The 27,652-nt window shown below is 42.4% G+C and overlaps 1 protein-coding gene and 1 pseudogene across 1 annotated transcript; both read right to left on the bottom strand.

Annotated features, from left to right (window-relative positions):
• Positions 1–1,740: 1,740 nt before the first annotated feature.
• Positions 1,741–9,836, bottom strand: LOC115116065 (growth hormone-regulated TBC protein 1-A-like). The gene is made up of 8 exons (XM_065015483.1): positions 8,976–9,836; positions 8,289–8,434; positions 7,969–8,133; positions 7,606–7,730; positions 6,634–6,730; positions 3,231–3,403; positions 2,922–3,107; positions 1,741–2,689 (listed from the first exon to the last, which is right to left on the bottom strand). Exons 1-8 carry the CDS (start codon positions 9,092–9,094, stop codon positions 2,585–2,587), a joined length of 1,116 nt encoding a protein of 371 aa, XP_064871555.1. The 5' UTR covers positions 9,095–9,836; the 3' UTR covers positions 1,741–2,584.
• A 7,712-nt stretch (positions 9,837–17,548) lies between these two features.
• On the bottom strand, positions 17,549–27,392 carry LOC115113173 (DCN1-like protein 2; annotated as a pseudogene).
• Between the last annotated feature and the right edge of the window lie 260 nt (positions 27,393–27,652).

Below are 27,652 nucleotides of genomic sequence, written 5' to 3'. Positions count from 1 at the left end.
TCTTCATCGACCTGGCCAAGGCTTTCGACTCTGTCAATCACCACATTCTTATCGGTAGACTCAACAGCCTTGGTTTCTCAAATGACTGCCTCGCCTGGTTCACCAACTACTTCTCTGATATAGTTCAGTGTGTAAAATCTGAGGGCCTGTTGTCCGGACCTCTGGCAGTCTCTATGGGGGTGCCACAGGGTTCAATTCTTGGGTCGACTCTTTTCTCTGTATATATCAACGATGTCGCTCTTTCTGCTGGTGATTCCCTGATCCACCTCTACGCAGACGACACCATTCTGTATACATCTGGCCCTTCTTTGGACACTGTGTTAACAAATCTCCAAATGAGCTTCAATGCCATACAACACTCCTTCCGTGGCCTCCAACTGCTCTTAAATGCTAGTAAAACCAAATGCATGCTCTTCAACCGTTTGCTGCCCGCACCCGCCCGCCCGACTAGCATCACTACTCTGGATGGTTCTGACTTAGAATATGTGGACAACTATAAATACCTAGGTGTCTGGTTAGACTGTAAACTCTCCTTCCAGACTCATATTAAACATCTCCAATCCAAAATTAAATCTAGAATCGGCTTTCTATTCCTCAACAAACCCTCCTTCACTCGCCGCCAAACATGCCCTCGTAAAACTGACTATCCTACCGATCCTCGACTTCGGCTATGTCATTTACAAAATAGCCTCCAACAATCTAATCAGCAAGCTGGATGCAGTCTATCACAGTGCCATCTGTTTTGTCACCAAAGCCCCATATACCACCCACCACTGTGACCTGTATGCTCTAGTCGGCAGCCCTCGCTACATATTCGTCGCCAGACCCACTGGCTCCAGGTCATCTAGAAATCTTTGCTAGGTAAAGCTTCGCCTTATCTCAGCTCACTGGTCACGATAACAACACCCACACGTAGCACGCGCTCCAGCAGGTATATCTCACGGGTCATCCCCAAAGCCAACACCTAATTTGGCCACCTTTCCTTCCAGTTCTCTGCTGCCAATGACTGGAACGAATTGCAAAACTCACAAAAGCTGGAGACTTACATTTCCCTCACCAACTTTAAACATCAGCTATCTGAGCAGCTAACCGATTGCTGCAGCTGTACACAGCCCATCCAATCTACCTACCTCAACCCCATTTTTAATTTTTTTACTTCTCTGCTCTTTTGCACACCAGTATTTCTACTTGCACATCATCATCTGCATGTCTATCACTTCAGTGTTAATTTGCTCAATTTTAATTACTTGCTACTATGGCCTATTTATTGCCTTACCTCCTTATGCCATTTGCACATACTGTGTTATTGACTGTACATTTGTTTATGTGTAACTGTGTTGTTTGTGTCGCACTGCTTTGCTTTATGTTGGCCAGGTCACAGTTGTAAATGAGAACTTGTTCACAACTAACTTACCTTGTTAAATAAAGGTGAAATAAAATAAAATAACATTTGGTAAAGAATAACAGAGCGATGTAATACAATACACTATTCAACCTTTTTATAAAAAAATATATAAAAAGTTAATCCCATGTGTAAGTGAATTGTTAAAAATATATTTTAGAATGTCAGGAAATTTGTTTTCAAATTTAGATTTTTTTCTGGGGGGGGCAGCTGATTTGGTCCCCCCCCCAATGTTGACTCCATGGCTACGGCTTTGGAACAAAGCAATACATTGTTTAAATATTTCACATTTTAAACCGACAGTAACTAACTTAATCTACAAAGGTAATTGTCGGAGAGCAGTCCTTTATTGTGGCAAAACAGTAAAAAGGTCCAATTCCAAAACCTTTTACCCTAAAGTCAAAATCTATAGAGGTATGATTGCACAAGCATAATTCATGCATTCAATGGAAGATTAGCGCAGAAACATACATGCACAGATCAAGTTAGGATTCGGGCCTAAGTATGCACTTGTTCATGGATTTAAAGCATTTGGATGGTGTAAGTATAGGCTGGAATTTATTTTCCCAGACGATTCCTGGGTGGGAGTGTACACTTCGCGGAGGAGTGGACTACAGCCCGTGACTTCATTTCAGAGGTGACACCTCATTATCTTCAACCCAACAAGCCTATGCTTACATATTGGGGCGGCAGGTAGCCTAGTAGTCTGAGCATTGGGACAGTAACCAAAAGGTTGCGGGATCGAATCCCTGAGCTGAGTCATTCTGCCCCTGAACAAGGCAGTTAACCCACTGTTCCCCAGTAGGCTGTCATTGTAAAATAAGAATTTGTTCTTAACTGGACTAAATAAAGGTTAAAAAAATATTTAAAAAGAAACTCCACTCTAACAAACCCCAACCTATTGTTCCCAAGATCCTACCACAGGGAAATTACAGTTAGCTTTTTACAATGCAAAGAATTGCTACCTGAGAACAAATAAATAATATTCAGTTAGATGGGGTACTACAATCGCTCAGACCATTTTAGCACCTCAGATGTCATCATATGGTTCCTGAGATATTACACATTTCCCCAGGGATTGTGAGATCCAACAATCTTGTTAGCGTCAGGGCAACAAAAATGACCTGGAACACGGCCAGGCGAACCGCAAGGCGATTGCTTTAGGGAGGTTATTAGTGGTGGTCAGGGGCAGAGTCTGGTCTCCTCCGCCACGATACGCTCTCTGTACGTCTCCCGCAGCTTAGTGATGGTTGCCATGGAGAGACTTCCTGGTTCCCTGAAGATTTCCTGTCAATATCAGGAAGAAGAGAAAGGAGGATTTCCTGTCAATATCAGGAAGAAGAGAAAGGAGGATTTCCTGTCAATCAGGAAGAAGAGAAAGGAGTATTTCCTTTCAATATCAGGAAGAAGAGAAAGGAGTTAGTAAACTGTTTGTGGAACAGATTAAGTTACCAATATACACTAATCACAGACCCTAGATCTGTGCCTAAGGTTACTTTTCTCTTTTGGAGAACCTTACCTGCATGAAGGTGCGGCAGTCGTATGTAAAGGCTCCCTGGGTGATCAGTTTGAAGCGCTCACACACCTCGACCATGGAGCGGGCCTGCAGGATCTCAGCCTGGTGGTGGCGAATCAGAGTCAAGGCCACGCGGAACAGGATCTTAGAACCCTCGTAAAACAGGCAATCCCAGATCCGCAGAACTGTCTAGGGAAAACGAGAGATGTGAGAAAGACAAAGATAATCGTTATCTTACAGAGGGTGGTGATGACAGTATTTCAGTCTGGATCCTGTGTCAACAAGCACACAGAAACACCCCCACCCCCTCACCTCTACAGGCAGAACGTCGATGTAGAGGCAGATGAACCATTGGGAGACCACCAAGGACCACATGACGTTGTGTTGGACCATGGTCTGCCACACGGCTGGGGCTTTGACCCTTACCAGCTCCCCCAACACCTCCTGGTCCGTCTTCAACCCCAGCATGGCTGGGCTGTAGTAGTCTACAACAACATGGACAGCTCAGGTTAATTCAGTTCTGTTTGTGTGAGATGAGGTTGTGTGTGTGTGTGTAAGATCTCATTTTATTTGTCACATGCGCTGAATACAATGGGTGTACACTCTATAGCCCTTCCCAATGATGCAGAGTTAAAACAATATAATAAAAATAAATATATTAACACGAGGAATAAAATACACAATGGAGCTGTATACAGGAAGTACCAGATCAATGTGCAGGGGTATGAGGTATTTGAGGTAGACATGTACATGAAGGCAGGGTAAAATGACTAGACATCAGGATAGATAATAATAAGGTATTTGAGGTAGATATGTACATGAAGGCAGGGTAAAGTGACTAGGCATCAGGATAGATAATAAGGTATTTGAGGTAGATATGTACATGAAGGCAGGGTAAAGTGACTAGACATCAGGATAGATAATAATAAGGTATTTGAGGTTTGATTGTGTACATGAAGGCAGGGTAAAGTGACTAGGGATCAGGATAGATAATAATAAGGTATTTGAGGTAGATATGTACACGAAGGCAGGGTAAAGTGACTAGGCATCAGGATAGATAATAATAAGGTATTTGAGGTAGACATGTACATGAAGGCAGGGTAAAATGACTAGGCATCAGGATAGATAATAAGGTATTTGAGGTAGATGTGTACATGAAAGCAGGGTAAAGTGACTAGGCATCAGGATAGATAATAATAAGGTATTTGAGGTAGATATGTACATGAAGGCAGGGTAAAGTGACTAGACATCAGGATAGATAATAATAAGGTATTTGAGGTAGATATGTACATGAAGGCAGGGTAAAGTGACTAGGCATCAGGATAGATAATAATAAGGTATTTGAGGTAGATATGTACATGAAGGCAGGGTAAAGTGACTAGACATCAGGATAGATAATAATAAGCTATTTGAGGTAGATATGTACATGAAGGCAGGGTAAAGTGACTAGGCATCAGGATAGATAATAATAAGGTATTTGAGGTAGATATGTACATGAAGGCAGGGTAAAGTGACTAGGCATCAGGATAGATAATAATAAGGTATTTGAGGTAGATATGTACATGAAGACAGGGTAAAGTGACTAGGCATCAGGATAGATAATAATAAGCGTAAAAAAAATAAAAACTGTAGAAGCAGCATATGATGAGCGTAAAGGTGTGTGTGTGTGGTACATAAATGGTATACAGTAGGGCAAAAAAGTATTTAGTCAGCCACCAATTGTGCAAGTTCTCCCACTTAAAAAGATGAGAGAGGCCTGTAGGTACACTTCAACTATGACAGACAAAATGAGAAAAAAAAATCCAGAAAATCACATTGTAGGATTTTTAATGAATTTATTAGCAAATTATGGTGGAAAATAAGTATTTGGTCACCTACAAACAAGCAAGATTTCTGGCTCTCACAGACCTGTAACTTCTTCTTTAAGAGGCTCCTCTGTCCTCCACTCGTTACCTGTATTAATGACACCTGTTTGAACTTGCACAATTGGTGGCTGACTAAATACCTTTTTGCTCCACTGTATATCCTGAGAAACATCCTGTGGTTATTAATCTTGTAATGTGAGCCTGACAAACCAACAACAAACAGGGTCTTACCACAAGCCACGTGATCATGGTGCTTTTGCACAGAAGCACACAGCAATAGAGCCTTCCACAAACAAATAGGTCTACAACTACTGTATGTACAGTGACTTCAGGAAGTAGTTACACCTTTTGACTTGGTCCACATTCTGTTGTGTTACAGGCCGAATGTAACATTTTATTGTGAATTTTGTGTCACTGGCCTACACACAATACCCCCATAATGTCAAAGTAGAATTATGAATTTTGAAATGTTTACAAATTAATAAAAAATAAAAATAAAAGCGTAAGTCAATAAGTATTCAAAACTCCTTTGTTATGGCAAGCCTAAATAAGTTCAGGAGTAAAAATTTGCTTAAGAAGTCGCAAGTTGCATGGACTCACTCAGTGTGCAATAATAGTGTTTAACCAGATTTTTGAATGACTACAATATCTCATTTCTGTACCCCACACATACAATTATCTGTAAGGTCCCAGTCGAGCAGTGAATTTCAAACCCAGATTTAACCACAAAGAGCAGGGAGGTTTTCCAATGGCTTGCAAAGAAGGGGCCCTATTGGTAGATGGGTACTGGGAGAACCTGCCAGAAGGACAACTGTCTCTACAGTACTTCACCAATCTAGGCTTTATGGGAGAGTGACCAGACGGAAGCCACTCCTGAGAACAAGGCACATGACAGCACGTCTGGAGTTTGTAAAAAGGCACGTGAAAGACTGAGATCATAAGGCACAAGATTCTGTGGTCTGAGATAAAAATGTAACTCTTTGGCCTGAATGCAAAGTGCTATGTCTGGAGAAAACCATGCACAGCTCATCACCCATCTAACACCATCCCTACCATGAAGCATGGTGGTGGCAGCATCATGATATAGGGATGCTTTTCAGCGACAGGGACTGGGAGATACAGACATACCCAAGATGACTCAAAGCTGATAGACATACCCAATATGACTCAAAGCTGACACAGACATACCCAAGATGACTCAAAGCTGACACAGACATACCCAAGATGACTCAAAGCTGACACAGACATACCCAAGATGACTCAAAGCTGACACAGACATACCCAAGATGACTCAAAGCTGACACAGACACACCCAAGATGACTCAAAGCTGACACAGACATACCCAAGATGACTCAAAGCTGTAATTGTCACCAAAGGTGCTTCTACAAAGTATTGACACAGGGGTGTGAATACTGATGTACATTTGATATTTCTGTATTTTATTGTGAATAAATTAGCAAAAATGTCTAAATACATGTTTTTACTTTGTCATTATAGGGTATTGTGTGTAGATGGATGAGAATAAATAATTATATTTAATCCATTTTGAATTCAGGCTGTAACAACAAAATGTGGAATAAGTCAAGGGGTATGAATACTTTCTGAAGGGACTGTATGTGTTCAGGAAGTGGAAATGTGTCTGATAAGCTATAAGAAGTTTGTTAATGAATATTTTTGTTTTAAGTTATGATCTCAGTTTTACTTGGTGTTATCTCTGTTACACACAATATTTAAAACTAATAACACCTCACCACACACATCCTCTTCACACAACCACTTATGCACACAGGCATACAAACACAGATGAGCAGACAAGCAGACAGACACCACAGGAGTGTGTGGTACTAACCGGGGAGTATTCTTCCCAATAAAGCATCCATCAGCCAGAAGGACTTCTCTTCATCCTTAGTGATGATGATGAGGTAGCCTGCAATGAAATTCATACCCTAGAATAGAGAGAGAAACTATAACTCCCTTCACACACACACACCTGTGCACACATGGTATGCACACAACACACACACACTATAGAGAACAGGTGAGGTATAAGCAGTTATGGCTGGGGACAGAACAGGCACAAACAGAAGAGGCGACAGTAGACGTACAATACACACAAGGTTAGTCAGACACAGGAGACAAGTGAAATCCACTCAGTTAACAGATTATTTATACCAGGAGCGGCTCTCCAACCATGTTACTGGAAAGTTACCGTCCTGTAGGTTTTCACTCCAACCCTAATCGAGTGCACCTGATTCTAATAAGTAGCTGGTTGATAAGCCAAACTAGGTTAGTTACAACTGGGGTTGGAGTGAAAACCTACAGGATGGTAGCTCTCTAGGAAGACGGTTGGTGTTAAAACCTACAGGAGGTTAGCTCTCCAGGAACAGGGTGTTAGAACCTACAGGAGGTTAGCTCTCCAGGAACAGGGTGTTAGAACCCTGGTTTATAGTACAGTGTTGCCATCACTAGCACATAGAGTCTGCTGCCTATATACATAGACTTGAAATCACTGGCCACTTTAATAAACAGAACACTAGTCACTTTAATCATGTCTACATATTTTGCATTACTCATCTCATATACTGTATCTTAGTCTATGCCGCTCTGACATCGCTCATCCAAATATTTAAATATTCTTAATTCCAGTCCTTTACTAGATTTGTGTGTATTGGGTGTAAGTTGTGTAATTGTTAGATATTACTTGTTAGATATTGCTGCACTGTCGGAGCTAGAAACACATGCATTTCACTACACCCGCAATAACATCTGCTAAACACGTGCATTTGAGGAATAAAATTTGATTTGATATAAGGCCCAGTACCTGGCAGTATCCCACAACCTGGTTGTGGTGTCCGTATGCCAGCAGCACATTGTACAGAGCCTTCTGCAGACAGGGCTCAGAGCTCTTCCGGAACTGCACGTTTTCGGGGAATGTCCTGTGCATGTCTACCAAGACAGGACACTCAACCATCAACCAATCATAAAGGAATCATCAGTGTCTTGATCATCAGGGAACAAAACTGAAGAAAATTGACAGTAACAGGGACCTCAAAAGCACTCATTTCTGTTTTCTGTTGCAAAACACGATAAAACATTTTATATTTCGTGCCCTAATGAACATGTTCCAGATGCATCCACGGCAGGTGAGCTGAATTAAGTAGAGGTGTGAATATAGTTACACTACCTATGCGGACGGTCTCCTCCAGCTTGGCGTCGTGCTGCTGCTCGGTGCCCAGCAGAGAGTGGTAGTACCCCGGGTTCTTCTCCAGGTGTTCCTGGGCCCCGCTGGCTGCCATCCAGATCTGGGCTCGGTACTCGTTGGGCACACCCTTACGCACATACCGCTTCACTAAGGGAACCGAAACCTTAGACTAAAGGCCAAAAATGTTTGTATTTTTTTTAAATGTACGCACTCACTACTGTAAGTTGCGCTGGATAAGAGTGTCTGCTAACTCAAATGTAAACGTGTGTTTCTCCCTCTCGCTCTGTGTGTGTGTGTCTCACCCTTCAGGTTATTTTCCACATGGGCTTTCCCCTGCAGGAGTTTGGACCACTTGACAGACTGCCTGGTGAGAACGGCTACATATTGAGCCATCATCTCCTCATAGGATTCATAACCCTCAGGCTTCTCAAACCCATAGGTGTCAACCCTATAGAGACAGGGTCAGTCCGGGAAGAGACACACACACTTAAATAACTATGGATCACTCAGATCTATATGACCCACATTTCAGACCCAGCAGACTGTATTGATCACAGCCTGTAATAGCACAGTGATAGTCAGATGACCTGACATTGGCCAAGCCTTAGCTACAATAACCCAGACGAGGTGGTTGGTAAGGATTTATGTGACAGGTAGCTAGCTATAGGATCAGAAAATATGCTGTTGAATCAACCCGTGTGAAATTACAACCCGAGACAAGCTGATTGGAGCAAAAACCAAGCCAAACGAGGAAAGATCCAGAGAGAGAGGTCAAACATCCCTAAAAGATAAATATGTAATTTGTTTTGATCATTACCCAGAGGTGCCTTGTAGGCGTTATAAACTTGTTACCAACATAATTAGAACAGTAAAACAAGTATTTTTGCGTCACACCCGTGGTATATTGTCTATATTTAGGTGGTCATCATACATATGTCGGCTGTTATTAAAACATTATTTACAAGACACATGGAAATATACGCGTTTACCTGTCATTCGCGTTAATGCGGTTGTTCAGGTGAAGCTGGGAAGAGATGTTTCCGTTCGTTTCACTCTCCATAGCGTGAACTCCTCCGAATTGACCGTAACATGTGAAAACGCACCCCATTAGTAGATGGTCTGATCCACCAACTTCATTAGCGCGCAGTTACATTAGAAATCAATGTAACTGCCAGACCGCATAGGGGGAGAGACATTGCAGTAGCTGGCTCGGAGGTATCAAATGCAGGCCACTATTGAACGTTTATAGCGCTGCGGGAACCGTGTTTACTTTGCTTTGTTCCGGGTCAATGTGGACCGCACTGACTTTCAATGTAGCAACTGCTTGCTTGTGGAGGACTACAGGAGCGAAGTGGCTACTCGTAACAAGCAAGTAGCAAACATACACAAGCTACTGGGGAACACACGCCAAGCCTAGTTTTTATCTTTCTTCCAACCCAGTTGCCGAACGCGGCACTGGTCTGGTGGAAGTTTCGCCGCGGTGTCGGCTCTATACAGCCGACTGGCCGGTGCTCGGCAGGGTTCCATCCCCGAAGGGGTCTCCCCCTTCCCTGGAGAACGGAGATGTTCTCGACCCAACCAACCAGCCATGGATGTACGTCACTCGCCGTGGAAGTCGAAGAAAGCGTCCTCTGCCAACCGAGGTCTCCATGGAGATGTTGAACCCGGATCTGACAAAGACCAGAAACAGCTTTGCCGTTCCGGCGCCTTCTTCCTTGGGGGCTTCACATTCAAGATCGGATCCGGAGGTACCTGCGTCTTTGTGCTCGGTTCTCCCTCTCCGGTGGCATCTACCTCGGGTTCAGATCCTCGGATCTCCCACCCTCATCAGACCGTGAGGCTGCCTGAGAGACCGGTGTCTTGCCTAAAATCTCCCCCCTGCCAGAATCCCCCCCCCCCCTTCGCTTGAACGCGCACACACTACATTCTTAATTGCTGTGACTTGCTAGTTGAGATTTCTGCTCTTCACTCCGTTGTCAGTTTAGCCACTGATCTTAGAAGCAGAAAGCAATTTTTATTTGTGTCCTTCAAGGCAGCTGTCAATGATCACGTTAGGCTGCGTTTCATTTTTTTTTTATGGCCGTTTGATCACAGGGTAGGCACTAGTAATGTCTGCAGTTTTCGGTTTGGCTATTTGTTTCAAGTGTATTAGTCTATAAATAAAACTATTTGCCAACATTCGTAATCTCTCCCATGTCTTATTCGACTAGTAGTTGTTCTGAAATGTTTATTGCTTGCCTACATTTACCTCCCTCTATATTTAATACAACACACATACATTAATTATTCATTTCGGTTGCCTATCCTGACATTAAGTTTGTTCTATAGGTAGAATTTAACTCTGATGTGTGCCACAGAAAGTGTTTGACTCTACTGACAAAATTAAGGAAATTAGAAGGGGAGGATTTAGGCAAGGCCATTTTCTTGCCTGCTGAAATTCTCTCCCCCCTTCTAATTTCGATAATTTTATTACTAGAGTCAAATACTTTTTTTCCCTTCAATTTTTGCCTAAAATGACATACCCAAATCTAACTGTCTGTCGCTCAGGACCTGAAGCAAGGATATGCATATTCATCAAATTTTATTGGTCACATACACATGGTTAGCAGATGTTATTGCGAGTGCAGCGAAATGCTTTAATTTAATTTCACATTTAATTTGAAAGGAAACACTTTGAAGTTTATGGAAATGTGAAATGAATGTAGGAGAATATAACACATTAGATCTGGTAAATGATAATACAAAGTTACCATCATCTTTAAAATGCAAGAGAAAGGCCATAATGTATTATTCCATCCCAGGCGCAAGCAGCGTATGTGCAAAGTTTTAGACTGATCCAATGAACCATTGCATTTCTGTTCAAAATTTTGAATCAAGACTGCCCAAATGTGCCTAATTGGTTTCTTAATAACTTTCATAACTGTCCACTCTCCTCAAACAATAGCATGGTATTATTTCACTGTAATAGCTACTGTAAATTGGACAGTGCAGTTAGATTAATACGAATGTAAGCTTTCTAACTAAATCAGATACAGTTGAAGTCGGAAGCTTACATACACCTTAGCCAAATACATTTAAACTCAGTTTTTCACAATTCCTGACATTTAATCCTAGTAAACATTTCCTGTCTTAGGTCAGTTAGGATCACCACTTTATTTTAAGAATGTGAAATGTCAGAATAATAGTAGAGAGAATGATTTATTTCAGCTTTTATTTCTTTCATCACATTCCCAGTGGGTCAGAAGTTTACATACACTCATTTAGTATTTGGTAGCATTGCCTTTAAATTGTTTGACTTGGGTCAAACGTTTTGGGTAGCCTTCCACAAGCTTCCGACAATAAGTTGGTAGAAATTTGGCCCATTCCTCCTGATAGAGCTGGTGCAACCGAGTCAGGTTTGTAGGCCTCCCTGCTCGCGCACACTTTTTCAGTTCTGCCCACAAATTTTCTATAGGATTGAGGTCAGGGCTTTGTGATGGCCACTACCTCAACTTTGTTGTCCTTAAGCCATTTTGACACAACTTTGGAAGTATGCTTGGGGTCATTGTCCATTTGGAAGACCCATTTGCGACCAAGCTTGAACTTTCTGACTGATGTCTTGAGATGTTGCTTCAATATATCCACATAATTGTCTTTCCTCATTGATGCCATCTATTTTGTGAAGTGCACCAGTCCCTCCTGCAGCAAAGCACCCCCCCCCCCAACATGATGCTGGCAACCTCATGCTTCACGGTTGGGATGGTGTTCTTCGGCTTGCTAGCATTCCCCTTTTTCCTCCAAACATAACGATGGTCATTATGGCCAAACAGTTAAATTTTTGTTTCATCAGACCAGAGGACATTTCTCCAAAAAGTACAATCGTTGTCCCCATGTGCAGTTGTCAACATGGGGACAAAGGTTTTGGAGCAGAGGCTTCTTCCTTGCTGAACGGCCTTTCAGGTTATGTCAATATAGGACTCGTTTTACAGTGGATATAGATATTTTTGTACATGTTTCCTCCAGCATCTTCACAAGATTCTTTGCTGTTATTCTGGGATTGATTTGCACTTTTTGCACCAAAGTACGTTAATCTCTAGGACACAGAACCCGTCTCCTTCCTGTATGACGGCTGCTTGGTCCCATGGTGTTTATACTTGCGTACTATTGTTTGTACAGATGAACGTGGTACCTTCAGGCATTTGGAAATTGCTCCCAAGGATGAACCAGACTTGTGGAGGTCTACAATTTGTTTTCTGAGGTCTTGGCTAATTTCTTTTGATTTTCCCATGATTACATTTACATTTACATTTAAGTCATTTAGCAGACGCTCTTATCCAGAGCGACTTACAAATTGGTGCTTTCACCTTATGACATCCAGTGGAACAGCCACTTTACAATAGTGCATCTAGGTCTTTTAAGGGGGGTGAGAAGGATTACTTTATCCTATCCTAGGTATTCCTTAAAGAGGTGGGGTTTCAGGTGTCTCCGGAAGGTGGTGATTGACTCCGCTGTCCTGGCGTCGTGAGGGAGTTTGTTCCACCATTGGGGGGCCAGAGCAGCGAACAGTTTTGACTGGGCTGAGCGGGAACTGTACTTCCTCAGTGGTAGGGAGGCGAGCAGGCCAGAGGTGGATGAACGCAGTGCCCTTGTTTGGGTGTAGGGCCTGATCAGAGCCTGGAGGTACTGAGGTGCCGTTCCCCTCACAGCTCCGTAGGCAAGCACCATGGTCTTGTAGCGGATGCGAGCTTCAACTGGAAGCCAGTGGAGAGAGCGGAGGAGCGGGGTGACGTGAGAGAACTTGGGAAGGTTGAACACCAGACGGGCTGCGGCGTTCTGGATGAGTTGTAGGGGTTTAATGGCACAGGCAGGGAGCCCAGCCAACAGCGAGTTGCAGTAATCCAGACGGGAGATGACAAGTGCCTGGATTAGGACCTGCGCCGCTTCCTGTGTGAGGCAGGGTCGTACTCTGCGGATGTTGTAGAGCATGAACCTACAGGAACGGGCCACCGCCTTGATGTTATTTGAGAACGACAGGGTGTTGTCCAGGATCACGCCAAGGTTCTTAGCGCTCTGGGACGAGGACACAATGGAGTTGTCAACCGTGATGGCGAGATCATGGAACGGGCAGTCCTTCCCCGGGAGGAAGAGCAGCTCCGTCTTGCCGAGGTTCAGCTTGAGGTGATGATCCGTCATCCACACTGATATGTCTGCCAGACATGCAGAGATGCGATTCGCCACCTGGTCGTCAGAAGGGGGAAAGGAGAAGATTAATTGTGTGTCGTCTGCATAGCAATGATAGGAGAGACCATGTGAGGTTATGACAGAGCCAAGTGACTTGGTGTCAAGCAAAGACTGAGTTTGAAGGTAGACCTTGAAATACATCCACAGGTACGCCTCCAATTGACTTAAATGATGTCATGGCTTTGGAAGCTTCTCGTAGGCTAATTTACATAATTTTCTGGAATTTTCCAAGCGGTTTAAAAGGCACAGTCAACTTAGTGTATGTAAACTTCTGACCCACTGGAATTGTGATACAGTGAATTCTAAGTAAAATAATCTATCTGAAAACAATTGTTGGAAAAATTACTTGTGTCATGCACAAAGTAGATGTCCTAACCGACTTGTCAAAACTATAGTTTGTTAACAAGAAATTTGTAGAGTTGAAGTTGGGTTGAAGAACGAGTTTTAATGACTCCAACCTAAGTGTATGTAAACTTCCGACTTCAACTGTATGTCTATGTCCTGGGAAATGTTCTTGTTACTTACAAACTCATTAGCCCACGTTAGCTCAACTGTCCACGGGGGACACACCGATCCTGTAGAGGTTTAACCTTTATTTAACTAAGTCAGTTGAGAACAAATGGGACTCCCAAACACGGCCAGTTGTGATACAGCCTGATTTTGAACCAGGGTGTCTGTAGTGACACCTCAAGCACTGAGATGCAAATCCATAAGATGTGGTGATCACAATATAATAGCCATATCTAGGAAACCAAAGTTCCAAAGGCTGGGCCTAATATAGTGTATAAGAGGTCATACAAGAAGTTTTGCAGTGATTCATATGTTGATGATTTAAATAATATTTGTTGGTCTGAGGTGTGTAATTATTTATGCCACTTTTATTTAATCAGGTAGGCCAGTTGAGAACAAGTTCTCATTTACAACTGCGACCTGGCCAAGATAAAGCAAAGCAGTGCTCTGACAGTTGACGCTTAAAGTTAGTGAGGTAGATATGTCTCCAACTTCAGTGATTTTTGCAATTGTTCCAGTCATTGGCAGCAGAGAACTAGAAGGAAAGGCGGCCAAAGGCAATGTTGGCTTTGGGGATGACCAGTGAAATATACCTGCTGGAGCGCATGCTATGGGTGGGTGTTGCTATGGTGACCAGTGAGCTGAGATAAGGCGGGGCTTTACATAGCAAAGACTTATCGATAACCTGGAGCCAGTGGGTTTGGCGACGAATATGTAGCGAAGACCAGCCAACGAGAGCATACAGGTTGTTGCGAAATAGGAAGCTGATTCTAGATTTAACTTTGGATTGGAGATGTTTAATATGAGTCTGGAAGGAGAGTTTACAGTCTAGCCAGACACCTAGGTATTTGTAGTTGTCCACATATTCTAAGTCAGAACTGTCCAGAGTAGTGATGCTAGTCGGGCGGGCGGGTGTGGGCAGCGATCGGTTGAAGAGCATGCACTTCGTTTTATTAGCATTTAAGAGCAGTTGGAGGCCACGGAAGGAGTGTTGTATGGCATTGAAGCTCGTTTGGAGATTTGTTAACACAGTGTCCAAAGAAGGGCCAGAAGTATACAGAATGGTGTCGTCTGCATAGAGGTGGGTCAAAGAATCCCCTACAACAAGAGCGACATCATTGATATATACAGAGAAAAGAGTCGGCCCGAGAATTGAACCCTGTGGCACCCCCATAGAGACTGCCAGAAGTCCGGACAACATGCCCTCCGATTTGACACACCGAACTCTATCTGAGAAGTAGTTAGTGAACCAGGCAAGACAGTCATTAGAGAAACCAAGGCTGTGGAGTCTAGCGATAAGAATGTGGTGATTGACAGAGTCGAAAGCCTTGGCCAGGTCGATGAAGATGGCTGCACAGTACTGTCTTTTATCGATGGCGGTTATGATATCGTTAATGAGGAGCATCCACACGCTGCACTTGACACATTTATGAAATTGCCCATTCCAGTTACTAATAAGCATGCACCTATTAAGACAATTATTGTAAAAACTGTTAAATGCCCTTGGATTGATGAGGAATTGAAAAATTACATGGTTGAGAGGGATGAGGCAAAATATATGGCAATTAAGTCTGGCGGCCCAACTGATTGGCAAACGTACTGCAAATTAATAAATCATGAGACTAAACTAAATACAAATAAACTATACTATGAAACAAATAAATTATGTAAAGAATGATTTTTAAAGGTTTTGGGGCACCTTAAATTACATTTTGGGGAAAAAAGTCAACTCGGCTCCATCATTCATTGAATCAGATAGCTCATTCATCACAAATCCCACTGATATTGCCAACTACTTTAATGACTTTTTCATTGGCAAGATAAGCAAACTTAGGGATGACATCACTACTTTTATTTATGAGAGGTATTGACATGTTGAATGCACTGAGCTGTCTGTCTAAACTACTGGCACACAGCTCGGACACCCATGTGTAACAGTATAACTTTATACCGTCCCCTCGCCCATACCCGGGCGCGAACCAGGGACCCTCTGCACACATCAACAACAGCTAAGCTAGCCGTTTCACATCCGTTACACGTGCATATCCCACAAGACATGCCACAAGAGGTCTCTTCACAGTCCCAAAGTCCAGAACAGACTATGGGAGGAACACAGTACTACATAGCGCCATGACTACATGGAACTCTATTCCACATCAAGTAACTGACGCAAGCAGTAAAATTAGATATAAAAAAACAGATTAAAAAAACACCTTATGGAACAGCGGGGACTGTGAAGCAACAATGACATTGGCACTGGCACAGACACATGTATATATACACACACACACTATACATACACATGGATTTAGTACTGTAGATATGTGGTAGTGGTCGAGTAGGGGCCTAAGGACACACAGTGTGTTGTGAAATCTGTGAATCTATTGTAATGTTTTTAAAATTGTATAAACTCTTAATTTTGCTGGACGCCAGGAAGAGTAGCTGCTGCTTTGGCAGGAACTACTGGGGATCCATAAAATACAAATACTAATACCTCAGGTAAATGGATACCTTCAGTAAATTCTACATTCAACCTATACCGTAGGCCTAAAGTCTACTGCTGTAATTCACTACTCTAGGCCTATCTATTGTATGATCTCGAGGGCGTTTGAACATCACAAGCTTTAAAGTGGCAACTGTGATCAGGTGAGACTTTTTGTTGTTGTCTAAATAGAGTGCTTGTTTCGCGTTCCATCCTGGTAACAACCGATGCCAGTGATGAGCCTTTATGTTAATGTTATGGATTTACACACAAAAGACTGGCCTACTTTCCAAGCTTCCATAGAGCCCCATAGAGTGTGTAGGTGTCATAATACCCATAAAACCTAGCAGGCAAACAGGAAAATGGTTCCAATCATTTTTCCACCGTAACATTTTCCCATAGGAGATTTTAGAAACGCCTAGAATAAGGGCTGTGTTTCATGTAGGCTTACACTGGCGTGACATTGTGATAACCATGTAAATCTCTCTCGGAACAGGTGACTTATCAATATATTCAGCCCTATGTACTCTGATTCAAAAATGCTAATTAGCATCAAAGTAGACATCATGCAAAACTGTAAATCCCTGCAGGCTCCTGCATGTCATCTCTAGCTGACACCTTTGCTAACAGGTATTGTGTCCATTTAAAACTTGCACAAGACAGTTCACAGAATTGTCCATTTAAAGTGAAAAATGTATGGTGGAAAAACGATTGGAACCTTTTCCATGTTTGACCACTAGGTTTTGTGGGTATTTATGGATATTATGACTCATTTGGTGGTACTCAGCCCTCCCAAACTCGGTCCTGTGCCCCACCGGGTGCACGTTTATTTTTTTGCCCTAGCACTACACAGCTGATTCAAATAAACAACTCATCATCAAGCTTTGATTAATTGAATCAGCTGTGTAGTGCTAGGGCAAAAAAACAAAACTGATCTGGCGGACTCACTAAACACACATGCTTAATTTGTAAATAATGTCTGAGTGTTATGTGCCCGACTATCCGTACATTTAAAAAAACAAAAATGGTGCCGTCTGGTTTGCCTAATATAAGACATTTGAAAATATGTTTTACTTTTGATAATACTCTTATCTTTTATCAATTACATTTACATTTGATAGTTAAGTATATTTAAAACCATATACATTTAGATTTTTACTCAAGTAGTATTTTACTGGGTGACTTTCACTTTTACTTGAGTCATTTTCTATTAAAGGTATCTTTACTTTTACTCAAGCATTACAATTGGGTACTTTTTCCACCACATTGTGTTCAGTAGGGTGAAACGTTAAAACATGTTCGTAATAGCAAGAGACTTCACTAAAACGTATAGGAGACCGAGTCATCACATTACAGCAAAACATGGTTTATTCAACATTCCTTTCCAAACTAACCATACCTGTATCACTGGTGAACGTCAAAGTTTAAATATTGCTTGTTCACAAAGGCATTTATACTGAATGGATTGCGCGCTCTCTCAACATGCGGACGGACACACAGCGCCCCCTAGTATTGCTTGGTGGTTTCGTCTTTGGAGTGTTGAAATGATGTAATGCAGAAGTGCACAACTCACGGTCCTCTTGGGCCACAGTCCATAGCTGCAGAAAGTAGTTTTTTTTTTTTTTTTGGGGGGATTTCCGGAGCTAAAGATGTCTAGATTGGTCGGCTAATACAGGACCAGTAAAGGTCCAGTACTCTACTTTTGTGAATTTTTTAAAACTAAATGTATTTGAGTGTTTACCAGCATTTGTAATTTCAGTCTGACAATTCTGTACAAAACAGTTAATCTGAATATAAAAAGGACTTGCTTGATATGTTTTCCAGTTTATTGAAATACTTTGCAAATGCCAAGTATTTCTATGTGAACACCGAAATGGTCTATTCATTCCTTTTCCATAGACTCTTATCCAGAGCAACTTACCATAGTGAGTGCATACATTCTCATACTTTTCTTGTACTGGTCCCCCATGGGAATCCAACCCACAACTCTAGCATTGCAAACGCTATTCCAACTGAGCCACATCACATCCTCACAAACCACTTGATGTCTCCGTGTACTCAGTTACTGTATTGGTCATTGTTTTTTTTCTTGGTGATGGAAAAGTCTACCGGTACAAACCTAGTTGACCAGCCTATATACAATACAGTAATGTACATTTACATTAAGTGGTTTGTAAGGATGGTAAATTAATACTGCACAAAAACTGGTTGTTTTCCATGTCATTTGATCAAGAAAAATATTTAATGTGATGTGGATGTTTTGTGTCTTTGCCCATAACCCTTCACCTTTTGATGTAAATGTTTGAGGACAGGGTTTTGTTCATTTCTGGATTCCATTAGAATGACAATCATAGAAAAAGGCACAAGGCAACAACTTACAATTCCAACTATTGAATCCTGCAAGATACTGTTCTTAATTATACAACTACATTTTTTGCCAAAGCAGAGATACTGATGATTTTTTTCCCCCATGCTACAGACGTCTATATCGGTCTGCTAATACTTGTAAAGGCCCAGTGCACTACTTTTTTAAAATGTATTTTTATAATATATTTTATTTTAAAAAATGGTATTCTGATTTTTCAGGGGTATTCTGATTTTCCAGCACCCTCAGCATCCCTACTCCCTGCGGCAATGCCACAGTCCTGCTTTTAATTCATGCCTTGCATTTAATTTATCAATTTGTGTCATTAATTGGCCGGCAGACAATGTTATTTTATATAATCCCCCCCAACACGACCAGGTAGAAAATAATAGTATTTCTGCCCTTTGCGGTCCAGAAAGAGCAGCCCTGCCCTACTGTGCATTCATTTGTGACTATGTTTCGTCATTTCTCCAAGACAGAAAGAGAGAGAGACCGTGGCTGTGCCAGGGGATGTAGCTCTGTCCTTTTCTCTTATTCTGTCCTGGAATACTGAGATTCCAAAGGGAGCATCGTCTGGAACAATGATATTCGCAAAGCCTCTGGGACATGTACTGCTGGAGTCACCAGCTAGCAACGTGCACATGGCGATTGTCATCAAACAAGAACAAAAATAAAACTCAGAGTTGATTTCCTGTGTTTTCCTCTCACTCCTCCCTGATAGGTGGTTACCTGATAATTGTGCAGTGTCACAGGTTTCAAGTGTTTCACTGTTTTCTCTTAAATTATTTTAAAAATCCTACAAAGTTCTACCCCTCTTCCAAGAGCTGGGTTGTTATTAGTGGGTTTTGCGTTTGGATTCCGTTACGATCGGTCCGGCGAATTCCACAAAGTCGTCTATGAGAACTGGCCAGGCCCCTGACAGGAAGGAAACATATGATTAGAGGGCATTTTACTGACTGTCTTGCTCCAGGTAGAAGTTGCCCTAAGCACATATCTGAGAAAAGCAGGCTCTCTCTACAACTTAACTGTCAGCATTGGGGGAAAAGGCAAAACTGACCTTAAATCAGTGTCTAAGAGCAACTTCATTCTGGATCATCTAGAGCAGTGGTCACCAAACCTGGTCCAGGAGAGCTACAGGGTCTGCAGGCTTTTGTTTCGGCCCAGTACTGAATCACCTGATTCATCTAATTTACAGATCATCAGAACCTTGATAAGCTGAATCAGGTGTAATGGTGCTGAGCTAGAACAAAAGCCTGCCCACTCAGTAGCTTTCCAGGTCCAGGGTTGATGACTACTGCATTCTGCCATTGTGTATATTCAGTTGAGGGCAATGTTGCACTGCACTTTTGCAGACATTAATGAACCATGACTACTCTGAGCCCTACCAAATACACTCCAGGTAACCAAGGGTTTTAAACTCACCCTCCTCGTCGTAATTTGACATGTCGTCTGCGATTATGTTGCCAAAACCCAAGAGTAAGTTCCACGTGTCTTTGGGACTCGACCTTTTGTGGTGTTCCTACGTAAAACATGAGAAAACCAGACATTTTATACATGTGCTTTTCTTAATACTAATTTCTGTGTTCTATTTATGTGCTTTTCTATGAACCAATTTCTGTGTTCATGCAAGTGAATGACTTGAACGAATCCTCACTATCAGTAGCTGAAATTTGGCAGTACGCCCAGAACCAAGTTTTGAGAACGTAAGATATCTCAGTTTCAAGGTGTCAGCTTAGAGAGAAGAAGCCTCGTGAGGTATTGGTCAGTTACATGTTATGAACCAGTATTGGTTGGTCACATGAATGAAACAAAATGGTAATGATTCATTCATTATGCTAAATCATGCAAATATAACTTGTCTGTGTATAGCCATATATAAGACAACTGCTGGGACTGCCCCAGCAGAGCTTCTGTCAGACGTTCACTATGGTGCATTAAGTTTGTTGGAACCTCTCCAGCGAGCTGACAAAAAACAATGATCCATTTAAGATGGCCTTCGAGTGTCCCTGTGTAAGAATTTCCACAACAATTGCACAGTAGAAAACAAGACACAGGATGTACCTAACAAATAGCATCAAATGTAATGTTAGATAGGGATGCATAGCATTACTCACTCACCAATAGGAAACTGTTCCAGAGGCCCAGGAACTTAAAATGATCTGTCAGTACCAGGTTCCAGTAGGCCACAGCCATCTCTAGATCTGTAACACAGCAAGAATGACACCTTGCTATCTCACTGTAGTTGAATCAGGTGTGTTCTCACTTGGTTGAAACAAAAGCCTGGGCACCACCCTTCGATGTCCTCAGGACCAGAGTTGAGAAACACTGATGCAACTACAGCACAGTAACTCTTGTGAACACTGATGTAACCAACTCATCTGTGCTGACCTAAACCCTTCTGTCCAGGGTTCTTGGCAAAGTTGAACGTGAACTGGTAGAAGTCCTTGAACTTGACGCTGTCTTTCAGCTCCTGTTCTAATCTGGGAAGAAGAGCCTTCAGCTTCTCTGGGCTGTCGCACCTGGAGAGAAGAGAAACAGAGTGGGCAAGTCAGTGGATATCTCTATCAAAAGCATACCACAAACACCCACACACAAACCTCATCTAATCCAGGAGGTTCCTAAACTGTTCTTGTGCTACGATCTACTACCCATCATTTGGGTTCCCCAGGGCCATGTTCTGTGGGCACAAACAGGATAACCTTTTGAAGCGAAAGTTGTCCAATAAGAACACTCATTTTCAATATCCATTTAAAAAGAAGTTTCCGTAGGACTCAGAGGTAACCTATGCTGACTTGGCTTCATACCAAACATGAAGACACAGTATTAATAATGCCAATGTTGACTTAGTCAAAATATGGCACCTCACCCCACCATGGGAATACACACGAACAACCCCACAAAAACATGCTCTGGCTATAACTAATATCACACTGTCATGCCCCCAAACGGAGCTGTGTCGCAGAGTGACGACATCACCACGTGCTCACCCCAGTTCAGACATGCTGTCAAGGAACTCCTTCTTGCTGAACTCGCACTGGGTGGTGGCCCAGAACTTCCACTCCTCCACCAGGACTCTGATGCAGGCCGGATCCAGGATGAGGTCATCGCAGAACTGCTGTCGATGCCAATCTTATTCTCATCCTGGGGATCTGTGGAAATACATGTGTATATAAACGCTTAATAAACACACACAGTCCAGAAATCACTATCGTAGGGATCTGAGAGACCACAAACACACATTTCCTCTTCTGGTGAACAAGATAAGCAATACAATGCATAACACCACAAATACATAATACACACACACTTACGAAACCATAACAGACACACAATCTTTGACACACACAATCTCCGCGTGCTCTATTCCTCCAGAACTTCTCCCACTTGCCTTTGTAGCAGTTGTAGAGCTGTTCCAGCTTCTTCTCCACAGAAGATTGCATGGATTCCTTATAGTAGAGGTCTGGTTCTGGAAGTAGTTGTCTGTGACCACCTCTAGTTTCCAGTCATTCTGGGTCAGGCAGTAAGAGGCTGTCTTCTCCCCCGCCTGCGTGAAGGACATGAACTGCTGGACCTTGTCTCTCTGCAAAGACTTCAGCTTATGCTGTATGGAGACAGGACTGTCAGACACAAACAGGCAAGGCAGCACCGAAAACAGGATGCACACACACAGAGACGCACACCAGGATACACAGGGACACACACACATCCATAGACATTCAGGCCGAGGTCATGCAGAAACAAGGGTAGATGGTCACAGACAGACACTCACTTTGTATGATGATGAGATATAGGTTGAAAAACAAACAGCAGCCAACAGACAAGCAAACAAGCTGTGGGCAATACTTTGCAAGGCAGACTTAGAACATTTCTGAGAGTGGAGAACGATGGGTAAAGCACAGAGGATGTGCTGTGCATCCCAGAAGATCCCCAGCATTTGGTGCATCTGGTGGAATGTAATGTAACATGAGTAGGAGGATGCCATCAACTAGTCCAGGGTGTCCAATGGTCCCAAACGCATCATACTAATACTTCCAGATATACAGGTGTTATGGCCAACTTTGCAGAGTAAGCAGATTGTGTAATGATGTGACTAGGTGCATTTCAAACTGCGTGCATGCACAATGAAACATGCAATGAAGTCCTGCAGTTCTTCAGGAGACTGAAAAGATTTTGCATGGGTCCTTAGATCCTCAAAAAGGTTCTACAGCTGCACTATCGAGAGCATGCTGACTGGTTGCATCACTGCCTGGTATGGCAACTGCTCAGCCTCCGACCGCAAGGCACTACAGAGGGTAACTCTGTTATCATCTATGCATAGTCACGTTAATAACTCTACCTACATGTACATATTACCTTGACTAACCGGTACCCCTGCTCATTGACTCTGTAGCCCCCTTTATATAGTCTCGCTATTGTATTTTACTGTAAAATATGTAAAATATGTATATACGTACATATGTGTGTGTATATATATATATATATATATATATACACACATGTATATATATGTATATATATATAACAATGCAGTTTAATATATATACACATATATATAGATAGATGTGATTTTGTATTTTATTTATGTTTTTACAAGCGGTAGATGCGATTTTCAAGTGTCTGCCCCAGATAGTTTCCTTAGAGACAATGAAAATAATTACCAAGATGTCCTTGATCCGATTGAGGAAATTTGGTTTATTTGAAAATAATTACTTTTTGTTGATAACGTATTGTTGAAAGCACGTAGGCAATATTATTTACTGTGTTGATAGGGGAGTAGGCTAGTGTACTATAACGCAATTTGATGTGCTAGTATTATTTATTTCATGGATGGATTAAATTGTAAATGATAATATACACACGTGGTGCTTTAGGATATATACATATTTTACATTGTAATACACTACCCCTACATGCCATTGTGTTCAGGAGCTATGGGTTTATTTTTCCACTGTCACTAGGCCTACACATTCACACTCAAACTGAATTGAATGGGGGATACATACCTACTTTTCACTGAAGAACGGAACAAGGTACGACATACAGCTTCGATCAAAGACCTTAAAATCATGCCTGACAAGATCAATAAAATAAGAACGGTATCCTAATATAGTGTGTATACAGGAGTAGCCTATTCTACAATAATGTAACTGCGTGTGCTTGTATTATTTATATAATTGATAGATTAAATGGTAAATGTGGATGGGTACACTACGTCATTCAATGATTACGGTATTGTACAAGGTAGATACAGGAGTAGCCTGTAGTCTACAATAATAATGTCATTGAATGTGCTATAGTATAATTTATTTAATTGATAAAGAAAATTGTAAATGGGGATGGGTAGGCTACTTCATTCAGTGACAACAATGTCTTGCTATCTCGGAGTATGTTAATGAAGGCTTTTCAGCTGTTGAACTATGGCAAGTTCGAACTCATTTCTAAATCTAGCTTTCTTTTAGTCAAGAAGTGATGAGCTAGAGCAACCAATCAGTGTCACTTTGGATGATCTACCTACCACCCACACTGCTCTCTCTCCACAAGCAACCACATCCTCCTCTCAACGGTTATTGTCACAGCCATGTATATCCCCCCTCAAGCCGATACCACGGCGGCCCTCAAGAACTTCCCTGGACTCTATGCAAACTGGAAACCATATATCCGGAGGCTCCATTTATTGTAGCTGGGGATTTAAACAAAGCAAATGTGAGAACAAGGCTACCTAAATTCTATCAGCATATTGCTTGTAGTATCCGGGCTGGCAAAAAACTGGATCACCGCTACTCTAACTTCCGCGATGCATACAAAGCCCTCCACCGCCCTCCGTTTGGCAAATCTGACCACGACTCCATTTTGCTTCTCCCCTCCTATAGGAAGAAACTCAAACAGGATGTACCTGTGACATGTTCCTGGTAGCCTCAGAGAATAATATAGATGTATATGCTGATTCGGTGAGTGAGTTTATAAGAAAGTACATAGGAGATGATGTACCCACTGTGACTTTTAACACCTACCCTAACCAGAAACCGTGGATAGATGGCGGCATTCGTGCAAAACTGAAAGCGTGAACCACCGCATTTAACCATGGAAAGATGACCGTGACTATGGCCGATTACAAACAGTGTAGTTATTCCCTCCGCAAGGCAATAAAACAAGCATAATGTCAATATAGGGACAAAGTGGAGTCGCAATTCAACGGCTCAGACACGAGATGTATGTGGCAGGGTCTAAAGACAATCACGGACTACAAAAAGAAAATCAGCCATGTCACGGACACCGACGTCTTGCTTCCAGACAAACGAAACACCTTTGAGGATAATACAGTGCCACCGACGCGGCCCACTACCAAGGACTGTGGGCTTTCCTTCTCTGTGGCAAGGATACAACATCTCCACTTCGTTGATCCTCAACACTGGGGCCCCACAAGGGTGCATGCTCAGCCCCCTCCTGTACTCCCTGTTCACCCATGACTGTGTGGCCATACACGCCTCCAACTCAATCATCAAGTTTGCAGACAACACAACAGTAGTAGGCTTGATCACCAACAAGGACGAGACAGCCTATAGGGAGTAGGTGTAGTGTCAGGAAAACAACCTCTCACTCAACATCAACAAAACAAAGGAGATGATGGTGGACTTCAAGAAACAGCAGAGGGAGCACCCCCCTATCCACATCGATGGGACAGCAGTGAAGAAGGTGGAAAGTTAAGTTCCTCGGCGTACACATCACGGACAAACTGAAATGGTCCACTCACACAGACAGTGTGGTGAAGAAGTCGCAACAGCGCCTCTTCAACCTCAGGAGGCTGAAGAAATTTGGCTTGTCACCTAAAATCCACAAATTTTGTGGGCAAGGAATAATTAACTACATTATCTCCACCCCTCAACCAGTATGTCTACATTGCAGATGAGCTGAAGGCAGTTATCAACGACCTTGGGCCACAGAAGGTATTTGCACTGGTGACAGACAATGCTGCGAACATGAAGGCTGCTTGGTCTAAAGTGGATGAGTCCTACCCTCACAGTACACCCATTGGCTGTGCTGCTCATGCCTTGAATCTGCTCCTCAAGGACATCATGGCACTGAAAACAATAGATACACTCTACAAGAGAGCCAAGGAAATGGTTAGGTATGTGAAGGGTCATCAAGTTATAGCAGCAATCTACCTCACCAAGCAAAGAGAAGAATAAGAGCACCACATTGAAGCTTCCCAGCAACACCTGTTGGGGTGGTGTTGTCATCCTGTTTGAAATTAAATGGCCAGCCCCATCAGGAGGATCCTCCTGGATTATGTATTTTGGGAGAGAATGGAAAGCAGCCTGAAACCTATAGCAGTAGCCATTGCATGTATTGAGGGAGACAATGCCATCATGTCTGATGTTCAGACTCTGCTTGCAGATGTAAGAGAAGAAATACATTCTGCCCTGCTCACTTCACTGTTGCTCCAAGCAGAGGAAACTGCAGTTCTGAAATACATCAAAAAGTGTGAAGACTTCTGCCTGAAGCCTATACACGCTGCAGCGTACATGTTGGACCCCAAGTATGCTGGCAAGAGCATCCTGTCTGGTGCAGAGATCAACAAGGACTATTGTGTCATCACTACCGTGTCTCACCACCTTGGCCTGGATGAGGACAAGGTTCTTGGCAGTCTGGCGAAGTACACTTCCAAGCAAGGGCTTTGGGATGGAGATGCAATATGGCAGTCGTGCCAACATATCTCATCAGCCACCTGGTGGAAGGGACTTTGTGGATCTGAGGCTCTTTCCCCTGTTGCCTCCATCATCCTCCAAATCCCACCAACATCAGCCGCCTCAGAGCGCAACTGGTCCTTGTTTGGGAACACACACACCAAAGCATGCAACTGGTCCTTGTTTGGGAACACACACACCAAAGCATGCAAATTATTATTTTTTAAACTAGTTTAATGAAAATCACCCAGGATCAACACTCTCACACTCAGTAATCAGGAGAATATATTCAACTGGTCTCAACATAGTATTCAGATCTAAATGTAATGTATTAAAATCAAATGTATTTATAAAGCCCTTCTTACATCAGCTGATGTCACAAAGTGCTGTACAGAAACTCAGCCAGTATTGAGCATACAAAAGGTACATATGAATTCTCATCTCATTCGGGACAAACAAACACCATATACTTCTCTTTAAAGTCTTTCTCTAAACAGTGCAAATCAAAATGTATTTGTCACATGCACGTAATACAACAGGTGTAGTAGACCTTACAGTGAAATGCTTATTTACAAGCCCTTAGCCAACAATACAGTTAAGAAAATACCTAGAAATAAAAGTAAATAATAATTAAAGAGCAGCAGTAAAATAACAATAGCGAGGCTATATACAGGCGGTACCGGTTAGGCGAGGTAATTGAGGAAATATGTGCATGTAGGTAGAGTTAGAGTGACTATGCATAGATAATAAACAGAGAGTAACAGCAGCGTAAAAGAGGGGTCTGGGTAGCCCTTTGACTAGCGGTTCAGGAGTCTTATGGCTTGGGGTAGAAGCTGTTAAGAAGCCTTTTGGATCTAGACTTGGCGCTCCGGTACCCTCTCCACTACATGCATGTATTGTAATAAACGATAGAAATTTACGGTTGACTCCACAATCTAAGTTCATCAATCACAATTAATTAAAGGATTGGGGTATAACACACATGGTGATGTTTCCTCTGACCACTGATCTGAAGTCAATGCTGCAACTACATCCAAATGTTAAGGTAAAGATCCAGTGAAGACTAGCTGTTCCTAAGTCAGTGTGTATATAGAGATGGCTGAGCTTGTATACCAGCTATATCACTGAACAGGTGACTCATTATGACACTGACCTGATTTGTGATGATTTCAAATGGATCCTTACGATCACAAGCTGTTTCTTTGCAATTTTAGCAGTTAAAAATAGGATTTTGTGTGTCAGTTTCAAATCCCGGAAAATGGTCTTAAAACGCCGAACACCTGGAGACCAATGGAAGAACGCGGGAAAGGAGGTCCTGCCCTAAGGGCGTGGCTTTAGTAGCACGGATTGCCTGCGTCATGTTAAAACTATCCAATCCGAAACATCAGATATTAGACACCGCCA

This window comes from Oncorhynchus nerka, linkage group LG3, assembly GCF_034236695.1.
Source record: "Oncorhynchus nerka isolate Pitt River linkage group LG3, Oner_Uvic_2.0, whole genome shotgun sequence".
Classification (NCBI taxonomy): Eukaryota; Metazoa; Chordata; class Actinopteri; order Salmoniformes; family Salmonidae; genus Oncorhynchus; species Oncorhynchus nerka.
This window is presented reverse-complemented; position numbering and strand designations above follow the sequence as displayed.

Bases quoted from the DNA above. Each gene is read 5' to 3' on its own strand.
- LOC115116065 (XM_065015483.1), bottom strand. From the start codon at position 9,094: ATGGGGTGCGTTTTCACATGTTACGGTCAATTCGGAGGAGTTCACGCT. The intron at 7,731-7,968 runs GTAGTGTAACTA...CTGTCTTGGTAG, and splicing joins GGAGGAGACCGTCCGCATAG to ACATGCACAGGACATTCCCC. The intron at 3,404-6,633 runs GTTAGTACCACA...ATGTTGTTGTAG, and splicing joins ATTGGGAAGAATACTCCCCG to ACTACTACAGCCCAGCCATG.